We start from the raw sequence: 13,643 nt of genomic DNA on the forward strand, positions 1-13,643 counted from the left end.
CCATCCTGCATGCCGCGTGGCGCGGCTAAAATGAAAAAAATAAAAAAGAAAGAAAAAGACACCATAAAACTCCTAGTAGAGAACATAGGCAAAACATTCTCTGACATAAATCATACCCATGTTTTCTTAGGTCAGTCTCCCAAGGCAATAGAAATAAAAGCAAAAATAAACAAATGGGACCTAATCAAACTTATAAGCTTTTGCACAGCAAAGGAAACCGCAAACAAAATGAAAAGACAACTTACGGACTGGTAGAAAATATTTGCAAATGATGCGACTGACAAGGGCTTAATTTCCCAAATATACAAACAGCTCATACAACTCAATAACAAAAAAAACAAACAACCCAATAAAAATGGGCAGAAGACCTAAATAGACATTTCTCCAAAGAAGACATACAGATGGCCAATAGGCACATGAAAAGATACTCAATGTCGCTAATTACTAGAGAAATGCAAATCACAACTACAATGAGGTACCACCTCACACCAGTCAGAATGACCATCAATAAAAAGTCTACAAATAGCAAATGCTGGAGAGGGTGTGGAGAAACCCTCCTACCCCGTTGGTGGGAATATAAATTGGTAGAGCCACTATGGAGAAGAGTATGGAGGTTCCTTAAAAAACTAAAAATAGAGCTACCATAAGATGCAGCAATCCCATTCCTGGGCATATATCCGGAGAAAACCATGGTTTGAAGGGATACATGCACCCCAGTGTTCATTGCAGTGCTACTTACAATAGCCAAAACATGGAAACAACATAAATGTCCACTGACAGATGAATGGATAAGGAAGATGTGGTACATATATACAATGTAGTATTACTCAGCCATAAAAAAAGAATGAAATACTGCCACTTGCAGCAACATGGATGGACCTAGAGAGTAGCACACTCTAGGTATAATAGTAAGCGAAGTAAGTTAGAAAGGCAAATACCATGATAAAACTTATTACGTGGAATCTTAAATATGACACAAATCAACATATCTATGAAACAAAAACAAACTCACAAATACAGAGAACAGACTTGTGGTTGCCAAGGGGGGGTGGGTAGGAGAGGGAAGAAGTGGGAGTTTGGGATTAGCAGAGGCAAACTATTATATATAGGATGGATAACAACAAGGTCCTATTGTATAGCACAAGGAACTATATTCAATATCCTGTGACAAACCATAATTGAAAAGAATATGAAAAAGAATATATATATGTATAACTGAACCACTTTGCCATACAGAAGAAATCAACACAACATTGTAAATCAACTACACTTCAATAAAATTAAAAAAAAACACTCCCAACAAACAAAAGTCCAGGACCAGATGGTTTCACAGGCGAATTCTGTCAACAGTTAGAGAAGAGATAAGACCTATTCTTCTGAAACTCTTCTAAAAAATTGCAGAGGAAGGAACACTCCCAAACTCATTCTACAAGGCCACCATCATCATGATACTAAAACCAGACAAGAATATCACAAAAAAAGAAAATTACAGGCCAATATCACTGATGAATACAGATGCAAAAATTCTCAACAAAATACTAGCAAACTGAATCCAACAATACATTAAAAGGATCATACATCATGATCAAGTGGGATTTATCCCAGGGATGCAAGGATTCTTCAGTATCCACAAATCAATCAGTGTGATACACCACATAAACAAACTGAAGAATAAAAATCCTTTGATCATCTCAATAGATGCAGAAAATGCTTTTGACAAAATCAACACCCATTTATGATAAAAACTCTCCAGAAAGTGGGCATAGAGGGAACACACCTTAACATAATAAAGGTCATGTATGACAAACCTACAGCTAACATCATACTCAATGGTGAAAAGCCTAAAGCATTCCCTCTAAGATCAGGAACAAGGCAAGAATATTCACTGTCACCACTTTTATTCAATATAGTTTTGAAGTCCTAGCCATGGCAATCAGAGAAGAAAAAGAAATAAAAGGAATCCAAATTGGAAAAGAAGAAGAAAACTGTCACTGTTTTCAGATGACATGATACTATACATAGAAAATCCTAAAGATGCTACCAGAAAACTACTAGAGCTGGTCAATGAATTTGATAAAGTTGCAAGATACAAAATTAACACACAGAAATCTCTTGCATTCCTATACACTAATAACGGAAGATTAGAAAGAGAAATTAAGAAAACAATCCCATTTACCATCGCATCAGAAAGAATAAAATACCTAGGAATAAACCTACCTAAGGAGGCAAAAGACCTGTATGCAGAAAACTATAAGATGTTGATGAAAAAAATTGAAGATGACATAACTGATGGAAAGATATATATACCATGTTCTTGGATTGGAAGAATCAATATTGTCAAAATGGCGATACTACAAGGCAATCTACAGATTCAACGCAATCCCTATCAAATAACCAATGGCATTTTCCACATAACTAGAACAAAAAAATTTTTACATTTGTGTGGAAATGCAAAAGACCCCAAGAGCCAAAGCAATCTTGAGAAAGAAAAACGGAGCTGGAGGAATCAGGCTCCCTGACTTCACACTATACTACAAAACTACAGAAATCTGGCACAAAAACAGAAATATAGATCAATGGAAAAGGATAGAAAGCCCAGAAATAAACCCACGCACCTATGGTCAATTAATTTAGGACAAAGGAGGCAAGAATATATAATGGAGAAATGAGTCTCTTCAATAAATGGTGCTGGGAAAACTGGACAGCTACATGTAAAAGAATGAAATTAGAACAGTCTCTAACACCATACACAAAAATAAACTCAAAATGGATTAGAGACCTAAATGTAAGACCTGATACTATAAAACTCTTATCACACTCTTTGACATAAATCACAGCAAGATCTTTTTGGATCCACCTCCTAGAGTAATAAAAACCAAAACAAAAGTAAACAAATGGGACCTAATTATACTGTAAAGCTTTTGCACAGAAAAGGAAATGATAATCAAAATGAAAAGACAACCCACAGAATGGGAGAAAATATTATTTGCAAATGATGCGACCGACAAGGGATTAATTTCCAAAATATACAAATAGCTCATGCAGCGTCACAAAAAAAAAACAAAAAAACAAAAAACAACCCAATCAAAAAATGGGCAGGAGACCTAAATAGACATTTCTCCAAAGAAGACATACAGATGGCCAAGAGGCACATGAAAAGATGGTCAACATTGCTTAGTATTAGAGAAATGCAAATCAAAACTACAATGAGATATCGCCTCACACAAGTCAGAATGGCCATCATCAAAAAGTCTACAAATAACAAATGCTGGAGAGGGTGTGGAGAAAAGGAACCCTCCTACCCTGTTGGTGGGAATGTAAATTGGTATAGCCACTATGGAGAACAGTATGGAGGTTCCTTAAAAAACTAAAAATAGAGCTACCATAGGATGCAGCAATCCCAGGCCTGGGCATATATCCAGCGAATACCATGGTTCAAAAGGATACATGCACCCCAATGTTCATTGCAGCACTGTTTATAATAGCCAAGACATGGAAGCAACCTAAATGTCCATCGACAGGTAAATGGATAAAGAAGACGTGGTACATATATAAAATGTACATATATAAAATGTACATATATAAAATGGAATATTACTCAGCCATTAAAAAGAATGAAATAATGCCATCTGCAGTAACATGGATGGACCTGGAGATTATCATACTAAGTGAAGTAAGTCAGACAGAAAAAGACAAGTATCATATGATATTGCTTATATGCAGAATCTAAAAAATTAAAAAATGATACAAATGAACCTATTTACAAAACAGACTCACAGACTTAGAAAACAAACTTATGGTTACCAAAGGGGAGGGATAAATTGGGAGTTTGGGATTGACATATACACACTACTATATTTAAAATAGATAATCAACAAGGACCTACTGTATAGCACAGGGAAATCTACTCAATATTCTGTAATAACCTATATGGGAAAAGAATCTGAAAAAGAATGGATATATGTATATGTATAACTGAGTCACTTAGCTGTACACCTGAAACTAACACAACACTGTAAATCAACTATACTCCAATGCAAAATAAAAATTAAATTTGAAAAATAAGCAAATTAAAAAAATAAAAATAACGCTCAAAAAAGCAGGTTTAACACTACTCTGGAAAATTAACTGGGTTCAAGGCTGAACATAAACCAAATACCTAAGTATCAAAAAAGTTTTATCAGAGGGGGAGAAAAAGAAAAATTCAACAAAACTCCAAGAATCATACCATTTTTGCCATGAATGAGGTCATCTACCAAGGGATTAGCCACAACATCAAAGAGCTCCTTTTGGGTGGTATGAGTGCCAAAGACTTGTTTAAATGAATACTGAGTCTGTGGAGAAGGAAAAAAATAAAAAGCACATAAACGGAATTCCACTATAGCTAGGCTAGAAATATATCTGTTTAAACATATTCAGATGTTTCCTTATGAACAATTAGATCTAGACATGAAAAAAAAATACCAATAGTCTTTAAACTTGGAATCTCTAAAAAATTCATGACATACTTAAATTATACCAATTATAAACTGGTAAATATTTACAGTTATAACTACTGAAGAGACTGTAGAAAAGTCCTGTCTACTAATGCTTCATAGACTAAGGCTGATTTTGTTTTAATTAAGTGACAAAGGAGTTCAAAGGTATTACAACGATTCAGTCATAGACTTGTGAAAATCCTCAAGCATTACTTCATATACTATTTTACTGCTATCTATTTTTCTTTATAAAGGTGTCATTTAAAATGGCATAGCAGTATAAAACCAAGAGTTTTGATGTACTGCTTTTTTAAAACTAGAAAATAACTGTCAATATAATCTCATCTGAGTTTTTTTGTTTGTTTTTGGCTGTGCCACAAGGCATGCAGGATACTAGTTCCCTGACCAGGGATATAACCCTGGTGCACTGGAGTGGAAGCATGGAGTCTCAACTACTGGACCACCAGGGAAGTCCCTCATCTGAGTTCTTCTATGAAATAAATTTTAAATAAACTGTGACCTTTAAAAAAGCATTAATACTTCAATTATCAAATCTTTCAAAATATGACTATTATTATAAAGCATATCTATATTATCAGAAATATTACCAAACTCCTACTTGGAAAATAAGACTGGGGACTAGGGTATACATGTCAAGGTAAATTAAAATGCCCTAATTGTCCAGGGACTGGAGTTCTATTCTTTCTATTTTTGTTATCTTCTAGCTTTATTAGTTTGTAGACGTTGCAACTGTTCCTGTAGGCTTCCTGAATTTCTTGCAATTTTTGCTCCATGAATGTCAATGCTATTATTTGGTGCATGAGTATTCACTAGAATTTATTATGGATTATAGCCTTTGTCACATGACCCCTTTTCCCTGTTTTATACATTTTATCTTAAATCCAACCTGCTCACATATCAATATCATGACCCTTATGTTTTTAAAATTAGTAGTTTTGTTCCCCAAAAGGAGACATGTATAGATTAGGACTCAAATACATCATCATCATCATAACAACAACAACTTGCACTTAACACTAACCATGTCCCAAGCACTGCCTTAGCATATTAGTGAATCATCATTTTTACAACCTTTGATGTAGGTACTATCAATTATTATGGCTCATTTTATAACTTGTTAAAGATCACACACCTACTTCAGCTAAGCTAACTCTCACCTTTGTAGAAGTTTTTATTCCAATCCTGTAAAACAGCTTTAGAGTTCACAGAAAGAACAAAGACTCTTAGAACTGAAAAGATACATATAGGTTAGTGCTGACAGGTCAATCAGATGACCTCCAAGTCCTCATGAACAATCCCCACCCTCTTCCAGGTGAAGAAAACTGAGGCAAGAAGGAACTTGCCCAAGCTCATGAAGCTAATTAGTGTCAAAGCCATTTTCATTCCAACACTTCTTCCATTATCCAGTGTTGCCTTCTGTCAAAAAGCACTGAGAACTTTTAATCCCCACCAAACCTTTAGTACTATTTACACATACATGAAATTAACTCTAATAAAGAAGCAAAATTCAATAAGTCAGTTCTCAACTATTTTACATTCTCAAAGGCCTACTCCTCCATGAAGCCTTCCCAGACCATTCCTTCATGCTTAACCTGTATCTACTGAATGTTTGGCAAACAGGACAGATAAGGTACATATCCCCTAGAAGTGCATATTACACCAGGGGAGAGACAATAAACAAGTAAATAAATCTATAGGTTGGGGTAAGTGCTGTCAAGGAAGTATAGAGAGTACAGACCAGGAGAGAAGTGGGAGGGGTGCTACTGCTGATGGGGGTAATCTGGACACACTCTCGGAGGAAGTGATTTAAGCTAAAACCTAAGGATGAGGAGCCATCCGGCTAAGAGCTAAGGGAAAAGCCCTGAGGCAAGATTCTGGCTTATCCAAGCAATTTAGGATTGTATGAGTACTAAGAGGTGAGGTGGAGAGAGAGATAGCAGGAAGATTAAGCAGGACTGTGCCCATTTAAAAACTTTATGCCTGGGCTTCCCTGGTGGCGCAGTGGTTGAGAATCTGCCTGCCAATGCAGGGCACACGGGTTCGAGCCCTGGTCTGGGAAGATCCCACATGCCGCAGAGCAACTAGGCCCGTGAGCCACAATTACTGAGCCTGCGCATCTGGAGCTTGTGCTCCACAACAAGAGAGGCCGCGATAGTGAGAGGCCCGCGCACCGCGATGAAGAGTGGCCCCCGCTTGCCGCAACGGGAGGAAGCCCTCGCACAGAAACGAAGACCCAACACAGCCATAAATAAATAAATAAATAAATATAAAATAAATGTGATTTGAATAAAATATTTAAAAAATCTGGTTTAAAAAACTTTATTCCTTAGAAGGTTTTAAACAGGAAAATGGTGACGGGAAGGGGGGGAAAAATTAGGAGTTTGGGATTAGCAGATACAAACTGCTATTCATAAAATAGATAAACAACATCCTACTGTATAACATAGGCAAGTGTATTCAATATGTTGTAGTAAACCATAATGGAAAAGAATATGAAAAAGAATATATACATATATGTATAACTGAATCACTTTGCTGTATACAAGAAGCTAATACAGCATTGTAAATTAATGGTACTTCAGTTAAAAAAAGAAAAAGGAAAATGTGAGGTCTGATTTCTGCTTTAAAAGATGAGTGGCTGCTCTGTGGCAATGGATTAGAGAAGATTCAGAGTGGAAGCAGGTGGTCCAGCTGGCTTCAGCATAGTCTTGTTAATGTTACTCAAAGTGTGGTCAGCAGGCAGGCCAATGCCCCTCTGAGAGCTGTCTGTCTCCAGTCCAGGGAAGGGTAATTACAGAGATGGAGGGTAAATACTTAGAACCTCTGTAGCCATTTCACACGGCTGCAACATCCCAGCATGTGACCAGTGGGTTTATCTCTGAACAGATTATAAACCAGTCCTCTGCTGTCTAACTTTGCCTAACAGTTTCTTGTGGCAAAGCTGCACAAAAGTATCAGTCACCATGCATTGAAAATAAAAAAGCTGCTTCTTCACCACAGTTTGAGAAGCACTTGTCTCAGTAATTAATAACAGGCCTCAGACGAGGGTGGTGGCAGTGGAGATAGAACTGAAAGGACAGTTTCAAGATACACACTGGAGTAGAACTGATAGGATCTACTAATGAATGGGATATGAGGGGGGGACAAGAGAAAGGTAGGGACAGGGTGTCTGGTTTGAGCAAATAGATGGTGGTGGTGCTATTTATTGACAAGAAAAAACAAGGGAGGACGTGATCTAGAGGGGAAAAAACTCAAGAGTTCTTTTGGACATGCCTGTGTGACATCCAAGCAGTGGACGTTCAAGTTGAGAGAGAAAAGATTTAGGCTGGAGATAAAAGTTCCGAAATTATTACCATATCATCAACCTGTAAAGCCATGGAAAAGTATAGATAGGGAAGAGAGCCCTGGGTATAGCCCAACCTGGTATTTAGAGGTTGGAAAAGGAGGCAAAGCCTGCAGACGGTGGCCAGTGAAAGACAGAACATGGAGAATTGGAGCGGAAGACAGGACAGTGCTGCTGAGAAATAGATCATAATGAAGACAAAGAGGTGTCATCACATCTAGCAGCAAAGAGGCCACTGGTGGGCTTTTGACTAGCAATCTCCCTCGAGTAGTGTACACGAAAGAGTGAAGGCAGCTTGAAAGAAGAGATGACACCCTGAATTAATCCTTTCTTCTGCATTCCCAGAGTCCATTTCTTTAAACACACCTGTCTTACCAATGAGGGTCACTTGCTTAGCATCTGTGCTCCCAACTAAGTTGTAAGCTCCATAAAGGCAAGGACCGTGTCTTACTCAGTTTTTAAATTCTCCTTCTATGCTCCAGCTTAGCACATGTTTGTTGAACTGAACTGAACTCTCTTTGTTTAACATTTTACTAAAAATAAAAACACTTCATAAGAGATCGATATAAGTATACAATGACTATTAAATGTTATTTCAATCCCATCATGAAACTACATATACACATGTAACTGCCTAGAACAATCAGATATCATTCCACATTAAACTATCCCTAATATATGCTCTAAAAATCAATAATTATCCAATACAAGAAATTAATCATCTAAAAGCAATCTTCTAACTCCAGTATACCAAAGGTGTGTCTGTACAGCCCAGAAATTAAAGACACTTTTGATATGGTGGTTAGAGTGAAGTAAATAAGTCTTTCAATAAAGTGGAAACACATGAATGTTGTTAAATGTAGAAAATGGAAAAGCCATTCAGGAAAGAACCTATCAATTAAAAACAGTTGCTTCCAACAGGAATTACCTCCTTATAGTCTCCATTTCGGTTGAGCCTATAACCCTCAGGAGTATGAAGTTGAACTGTTGTATTATTGATCACTTCTATGCAACACTCTTGCTCTGGGAGGCTCAGTGGGCGTACCCTGCAGTACACCTGAAAATACAAGAAGGTGCTTAAAGAACAAAGGTTGACTTTTTACCTGACTTTTCATTCATTCATTCATTCAAACATTTGGTCTCTAAACTTAAGTATATATACTTAGAGCTATGAAAGCCAAGATCTGCTACCCTGCTACCCGATTTGCTGATTGTCAAATGCAAACAGATATTTTAGATATGAGAGAATTTTAAATGCACATAATATCAAAACTCTAAAAATCAAAAACATATCACACAATGAGAATTATTTGAAAAGCTGTTAGGATTGTCTGGAATTGGATGTCAATTAAAACTTGCCAGCTTAACACTTAATATACTAAAGTGCGAGATCTGAAATATGGTCTTTTTTTCCCTTTAATTTTATTTTATTTATTTAATTTTTGGCTGCGTTGGCTTCGTTGCTGCACGTGGGCTTTCTCTAGTTGCAGCAAGCGGGGGCTACTCTTCGTTTTGGTGCACAGGCTTCTCATTGCAGTGGCTTCTCTTGTTGTGGAGCGCGGGCTCAAGGTGCGCAGGCTTCAGTAGTTGTGGCGCGCAGGCTCAGTAGTTGTGGCGCACGGGCTTAGTTGCTCCACGTCATGTGGGCTGTTCCCAGACCAGGGCTCGAACCCGTGTCCCCTGCATTGGCAGGCGGATTCTTAACCACTGTGCCACCAGGGAAGCCCGAAATATGGTCTTCTTAATCAGTGATAGGGTTGGGGAAAAACTGTTCAGCACTATATGCAAAGCATCTGGTTCCCACAACTCAGATCAAGAGATACATTCCAGTGCCAATGAAGGGAAGATTTAAAAACCCCAGAGCAAACCACCTTTCTTTTATTTGCCATTTGCTTTTAAAAGCAAGTTCTCAAGCCTGCATGAAGAATTCTCCAAGATAGTTGAAGAATATTTTTTCATTATCTAACTTTTCAAATATAATTAGTTATAGGAAGTATGCAACTGACAACCAAACACTTCATTTTACTGGGCTAATGTATCCTACATAGAAACAAAATTTCAAAGCTGGAACCAGCCTAAGCAATTTAGTATCGTCCTTTTAGCTAAATGTTCTTTGACTCCACTTCCACGTCTCCATCCCTTCCAAGCATAAGCATAAGACATAAAAGGACTGAAGAAAGAAGACACACACAAATTCACAGGGAGACCTTACCCCAACGGGGTCTTTAAGACTCGTTTGGGATCCTTTTTTCACTGGTGGTTTCCTGGGTGTCTTAGTTCTCCTGGTCATAGATACAAAAACATTTCAGTTCAACACTAACATATAAAAACTTCACCTGTAATTCATACAGAGACGACCTTCCTAGGGTTTATAAAATTATTCCTTAGCAGTTCCACAACACTATATCCCAAATAACATGAATAAGAATAAATTTCCTTAGTAGAAGAGTGTTTGTGGCATGGATAACCCAAAAGTAATTAAAATTTGGCTTAGGAGACATTTTTGCTACTAAAAAATAGAGATAACAGGCCCAAAATGAGGCCACTTGTGCTAAGCCCCACATCACCAAACTGAGACTTCATACCTAACTTAATTATAGTTCCAACCTCTCCCAGGAGTAGAATCTTAAACCAATCTGGAATTACTTGGTCAGCGCTAGTGAGGTAATCTGCCTGATAGACCCCTGCCATCCACTAAAGGATGTTCACCTTGCCACACACAATCCACTCATCGCTAGTATAATTCCCTTGTTCCATCCCCCTCTGCCTATAAAAAACTTCCATTTTGTACAGCTCTTAGGAGCACCTTTCTGTGTGCTAGATGGATGCTGCCTGATTCATGAATCATTAAAAAAAGCCGGTAAGATCTTTAAAATTTACCTAGTTGAATTCTGTTTTTTAATATCTATTTATAGTTCTGTATGTAAAATAGCTTATTTTCTTGAGCAACAATTTTACAGACACTACAAATTTGAAAAATCTAGATAGTTGACCACACTTATCTCGAAAGTCATTTATGTAGGTACATAAGCACACACGCTGTGCCAACAGCCCACTGCCAAGGCAGACTGACAAGTGATTAACTTCAATAAATTATAAAAATGCAGATGGAGGAATCCATTCTTTCATCAAGATTTCTCTTTACTTTCAAGGAACAAGGGATTATTGAATTCTCAAAACTATCATCCTTTGTCCTCAAACAAAATGGGGTCCCCAAACTGCAATTTCGTGCTCTCTTAAGTAGGGACAGTAGCAAAAGATATTTTGATTTATTCACCATTTCTCTAGCATGCCATTCTCCCCTTTCCCCCATTTATCTATAGACTAGAAAAACATTTAACACTAAGTGAAATTACTGGCTTGGATTTTAGGTTATTAAAATACTTCTACAACCCCTTCCCAGATGAAACAAGCAAATCCGTGTTTTAGGTGCAAAATATTACGGTAGGTTTACTTAAACTCAACATTTTTCCCCAACGATTTTGACTTTAGCCTCTTAAGAAAACAAGTTGCCTTTGCAAACGACTAGCTACGTGACGGTGCTAATTATAAAGGCAGCCCTCTTCTTTGCACAAGTATTTCATTACCTAGCAGCAGTCAAGGAATTAGGCTGAGCTGCAAATGTCACCGACTCCGTGAGGAATGTGGGCGTGGGCTTTTGTGTCGGGGGCGGAGCTGTCTGAGACCCAAGAACAGAGGAAAATAACTGGCCTTCACCCAGGGGTGGTCGCGGCCCCCAGGCTACCGCGCTAGGCTAAGAAAATCACGCAGTGCGCTCGGACGCCGGGGCTCTCCGGGGGCTGAGACCACCTACCCAACCCCAACCCCAGGACACAACACTCGGCCCACACGCTAGACGACCCCCGACCCGCACTAACTCCGCAAAATGCAACCCGCGGGTGCGGGCGGCAGGGGATGGAAAGGGAAACTTAAGAAAGGGTTGAGGCGGCGGTCCCGGGGCCAGGTGGAGGGCGACCTGGCTAACCCGAACTGGGGTTGCCGCCCAAACTTCCCCCTCCGCCCGACTTGGGGCCGACATTTCCTGGCCGAGTGAAGCTAGGGAGGGGAGCCGGGCACCCGACTCTGGGCGGCGGGGAGCCGGACGGGGTCGACGCGGACAGGGTCTCCGCTCCCGGTCTCCCCCTGGGCGGTCCTGATGGGGGCTCCCTCCCACTTTGGGGGCCGCGGCCCGGGAGACGCGGGGCTCGGTACCGACGGCGTGTCCCGGGGCCTGCTGCGGCATGAGGAGACGCCGGCCCCGGCTCCGCGGCCCGGTACTCACGCTGGCTTCATGGCAGCAGGCTCCGCGCTGCCCAGACGCGTGCACGGGACGCCGGACTCGGTCGGGCGGGCTGGCGAGGACGGCGGGCCGCAGGGACCGGCCGCGGGCACCGGGACTCGGCAGCTCAGGCGCGGTGCTCAGAAAAGCCTGGAGAACAGCTCCGGGACCAGGTGAGCTCGCGCCCGGCGCATTTCAAACGGGCCAATCAGCGCCCGCCTGCGGGGAAGGGGCGGGGCCTCAGGGAGCGCCTGCGTCTCCGGGAGAGGCGCTCGTCTCCTAGGAGACCGACGCAGAAAGGGCAAGGGCTGTCTGCGTGCCTGGGCTTCAGGGCTGGAGGGGGAAGTGGAGCTCAAATATTAGAAAATACAACCCCTTGAATTTTCTGATAAGGACACTGAGAGTTTCTTCTCCCACAGCACAAGAAGTCCAGTGGAAGGGCAAATCCAGGGTTGATTCAGAAGTCAGCTGTGTCGTTCCGGCCCAGGAGTGTCCTATCCTTGGGCTGTACCCTGCGCAGTCTCAGACTCCCTCTCTGGCTTCCAGAGCGTCACAACACCTTGGCTTCCTTTCTTATCTCATCTTCACCCTTCCTGGGATCTCCCTCTCTGAAACCTCCAGCTCTTTCCAGAACCAGTATTTTCTAAGATGAACTGATTCTATCTCACTTCAACTTTTGCGCCTAAACCGATGACTATCAAATATGCATCTACATCTGTGCTCTCATGGAACTGTAGTCCCATCTCCTCAACTTCCTACAGGACCAGACACCAGTAAGGATACACATAATTAATATCCTCGGCCCATAATGTTCCACATAAAGATGGTTCCAATCTCTGCTGTTACAAACATACAGTGAATAAACTTGGAAATTCATCATTTTACACAGAATGGCTGTGTTAAAGAGTATATGTGTACGTAATATTTCACAGGTATTGCCAAATTGTCCTCCATAAAGGTTGTCCAAAGGCACAATCCCACCAGCCATGTATGAGAGCACCTGTTTCTCCACAATTCTCAGATAGCAAAGTGTTACCAAACTTTTCTGTGACTGTTGATCTAATAGATGAAAAAAAGTCACCAATTTAAATTTCTCTTCTCTTATGATGAATGAGGTTGGGTGTCTGTGCCTGTGTTCAATAGCCATTTGTGTTTCCTTCTCTGAGAACTATGTTCATATCCTTTGCCTTCTTGTTCTATTGGGTTGTTAGTTTTTCTTATTGATTTGTAAAAGCTCTTCACATATTAAGGAAATTGGTCCTCATCCAAAATCTGAGTTCAAAGATTGTATAGTTCATAACTTGGTTTTTATTTTAATTAGTTTATGTTGTTTTGTGACAGCTTAAGAAAAAACTTAAGGTAGCCAAATTTATCAGCCTTTTCTTTTGTGGCTTCTGTTTTGTGTCATACTAGAAAAAATTCTTCTTAAATTCTTTAAGAAGAATTTAAATTCTTCTTAAATTTTTTTAATCTTTTATTTTTCCTAGTGCTTTTATTGCTTTGTTTTTTATGTTTAAGTCTT

The 13,643-nt window shown here is 39.8% G+C and overlaps 1 protein-coding gene across 7 annotated transcripts in view; it reads right to left on the minus strand.

The window, feature by feature from the left end:
- The window catches only part of KIF23 (kinesin family member 23), a 34,165-nt gene extending 21,845 nt beyond the window's left edge, over nucleotides 1-12,320 (minus strand). For 5 of the 7 annotated variants that reach the window (XM_057543219.1, XM_007197795.2, XM_057543222.1 and 2 more), the window contains exons 1-4: nucleotides 12,125-12,319; nucleotides 10,055-10,124; nucleotides 8,771-8,899; nucleotides 4,229-4,334 (exon numbers count right to left, since the gene is read on the minus strand). In XM_057543219.1, the coding sequence (XP_057399202.1) occupies nucleotides 4,229-4,334; nucleotides 8,771-8,899; nucleotides 10,055-10,124; nucleotides 12,125-12,135 (316 nt within the window). In that variant the 5' untranslated portion in view covers nucleotides 12,136-12,319. Of the gene's footprint in view, nucleotides 1-4,228; nucleotides 4,335-5,656; nucleotides 5,729-8,770; nucleotides 8,900-10,054; nucleotides 10,125-12,124 lie in introns of those variants that run through there. The other 2 variants (XM_057543218.1, XM_057543221.1) reach the window with 2 other exon arrangements.
- Between the last annotated feature and the right edge of the window lie 1,323 nt (nucleotides 12,321-13,643).

Source organism: Balaenoptera acutorostrata, chromosome 3, assembly GCF_949987535.1.
Source record: "Balaenoptera acutorostrata chromosome 3, mBalAcu1.1, whole genome shotgun sequence".
Taxonomy (NCBI): domain Eukaryota; kingdom Metazoa; phylum Chordata; class Mammalia; order Artiodactyla; family Balaenopteridae; genus Balaenoptera; species Balaenoptera acutorostrata.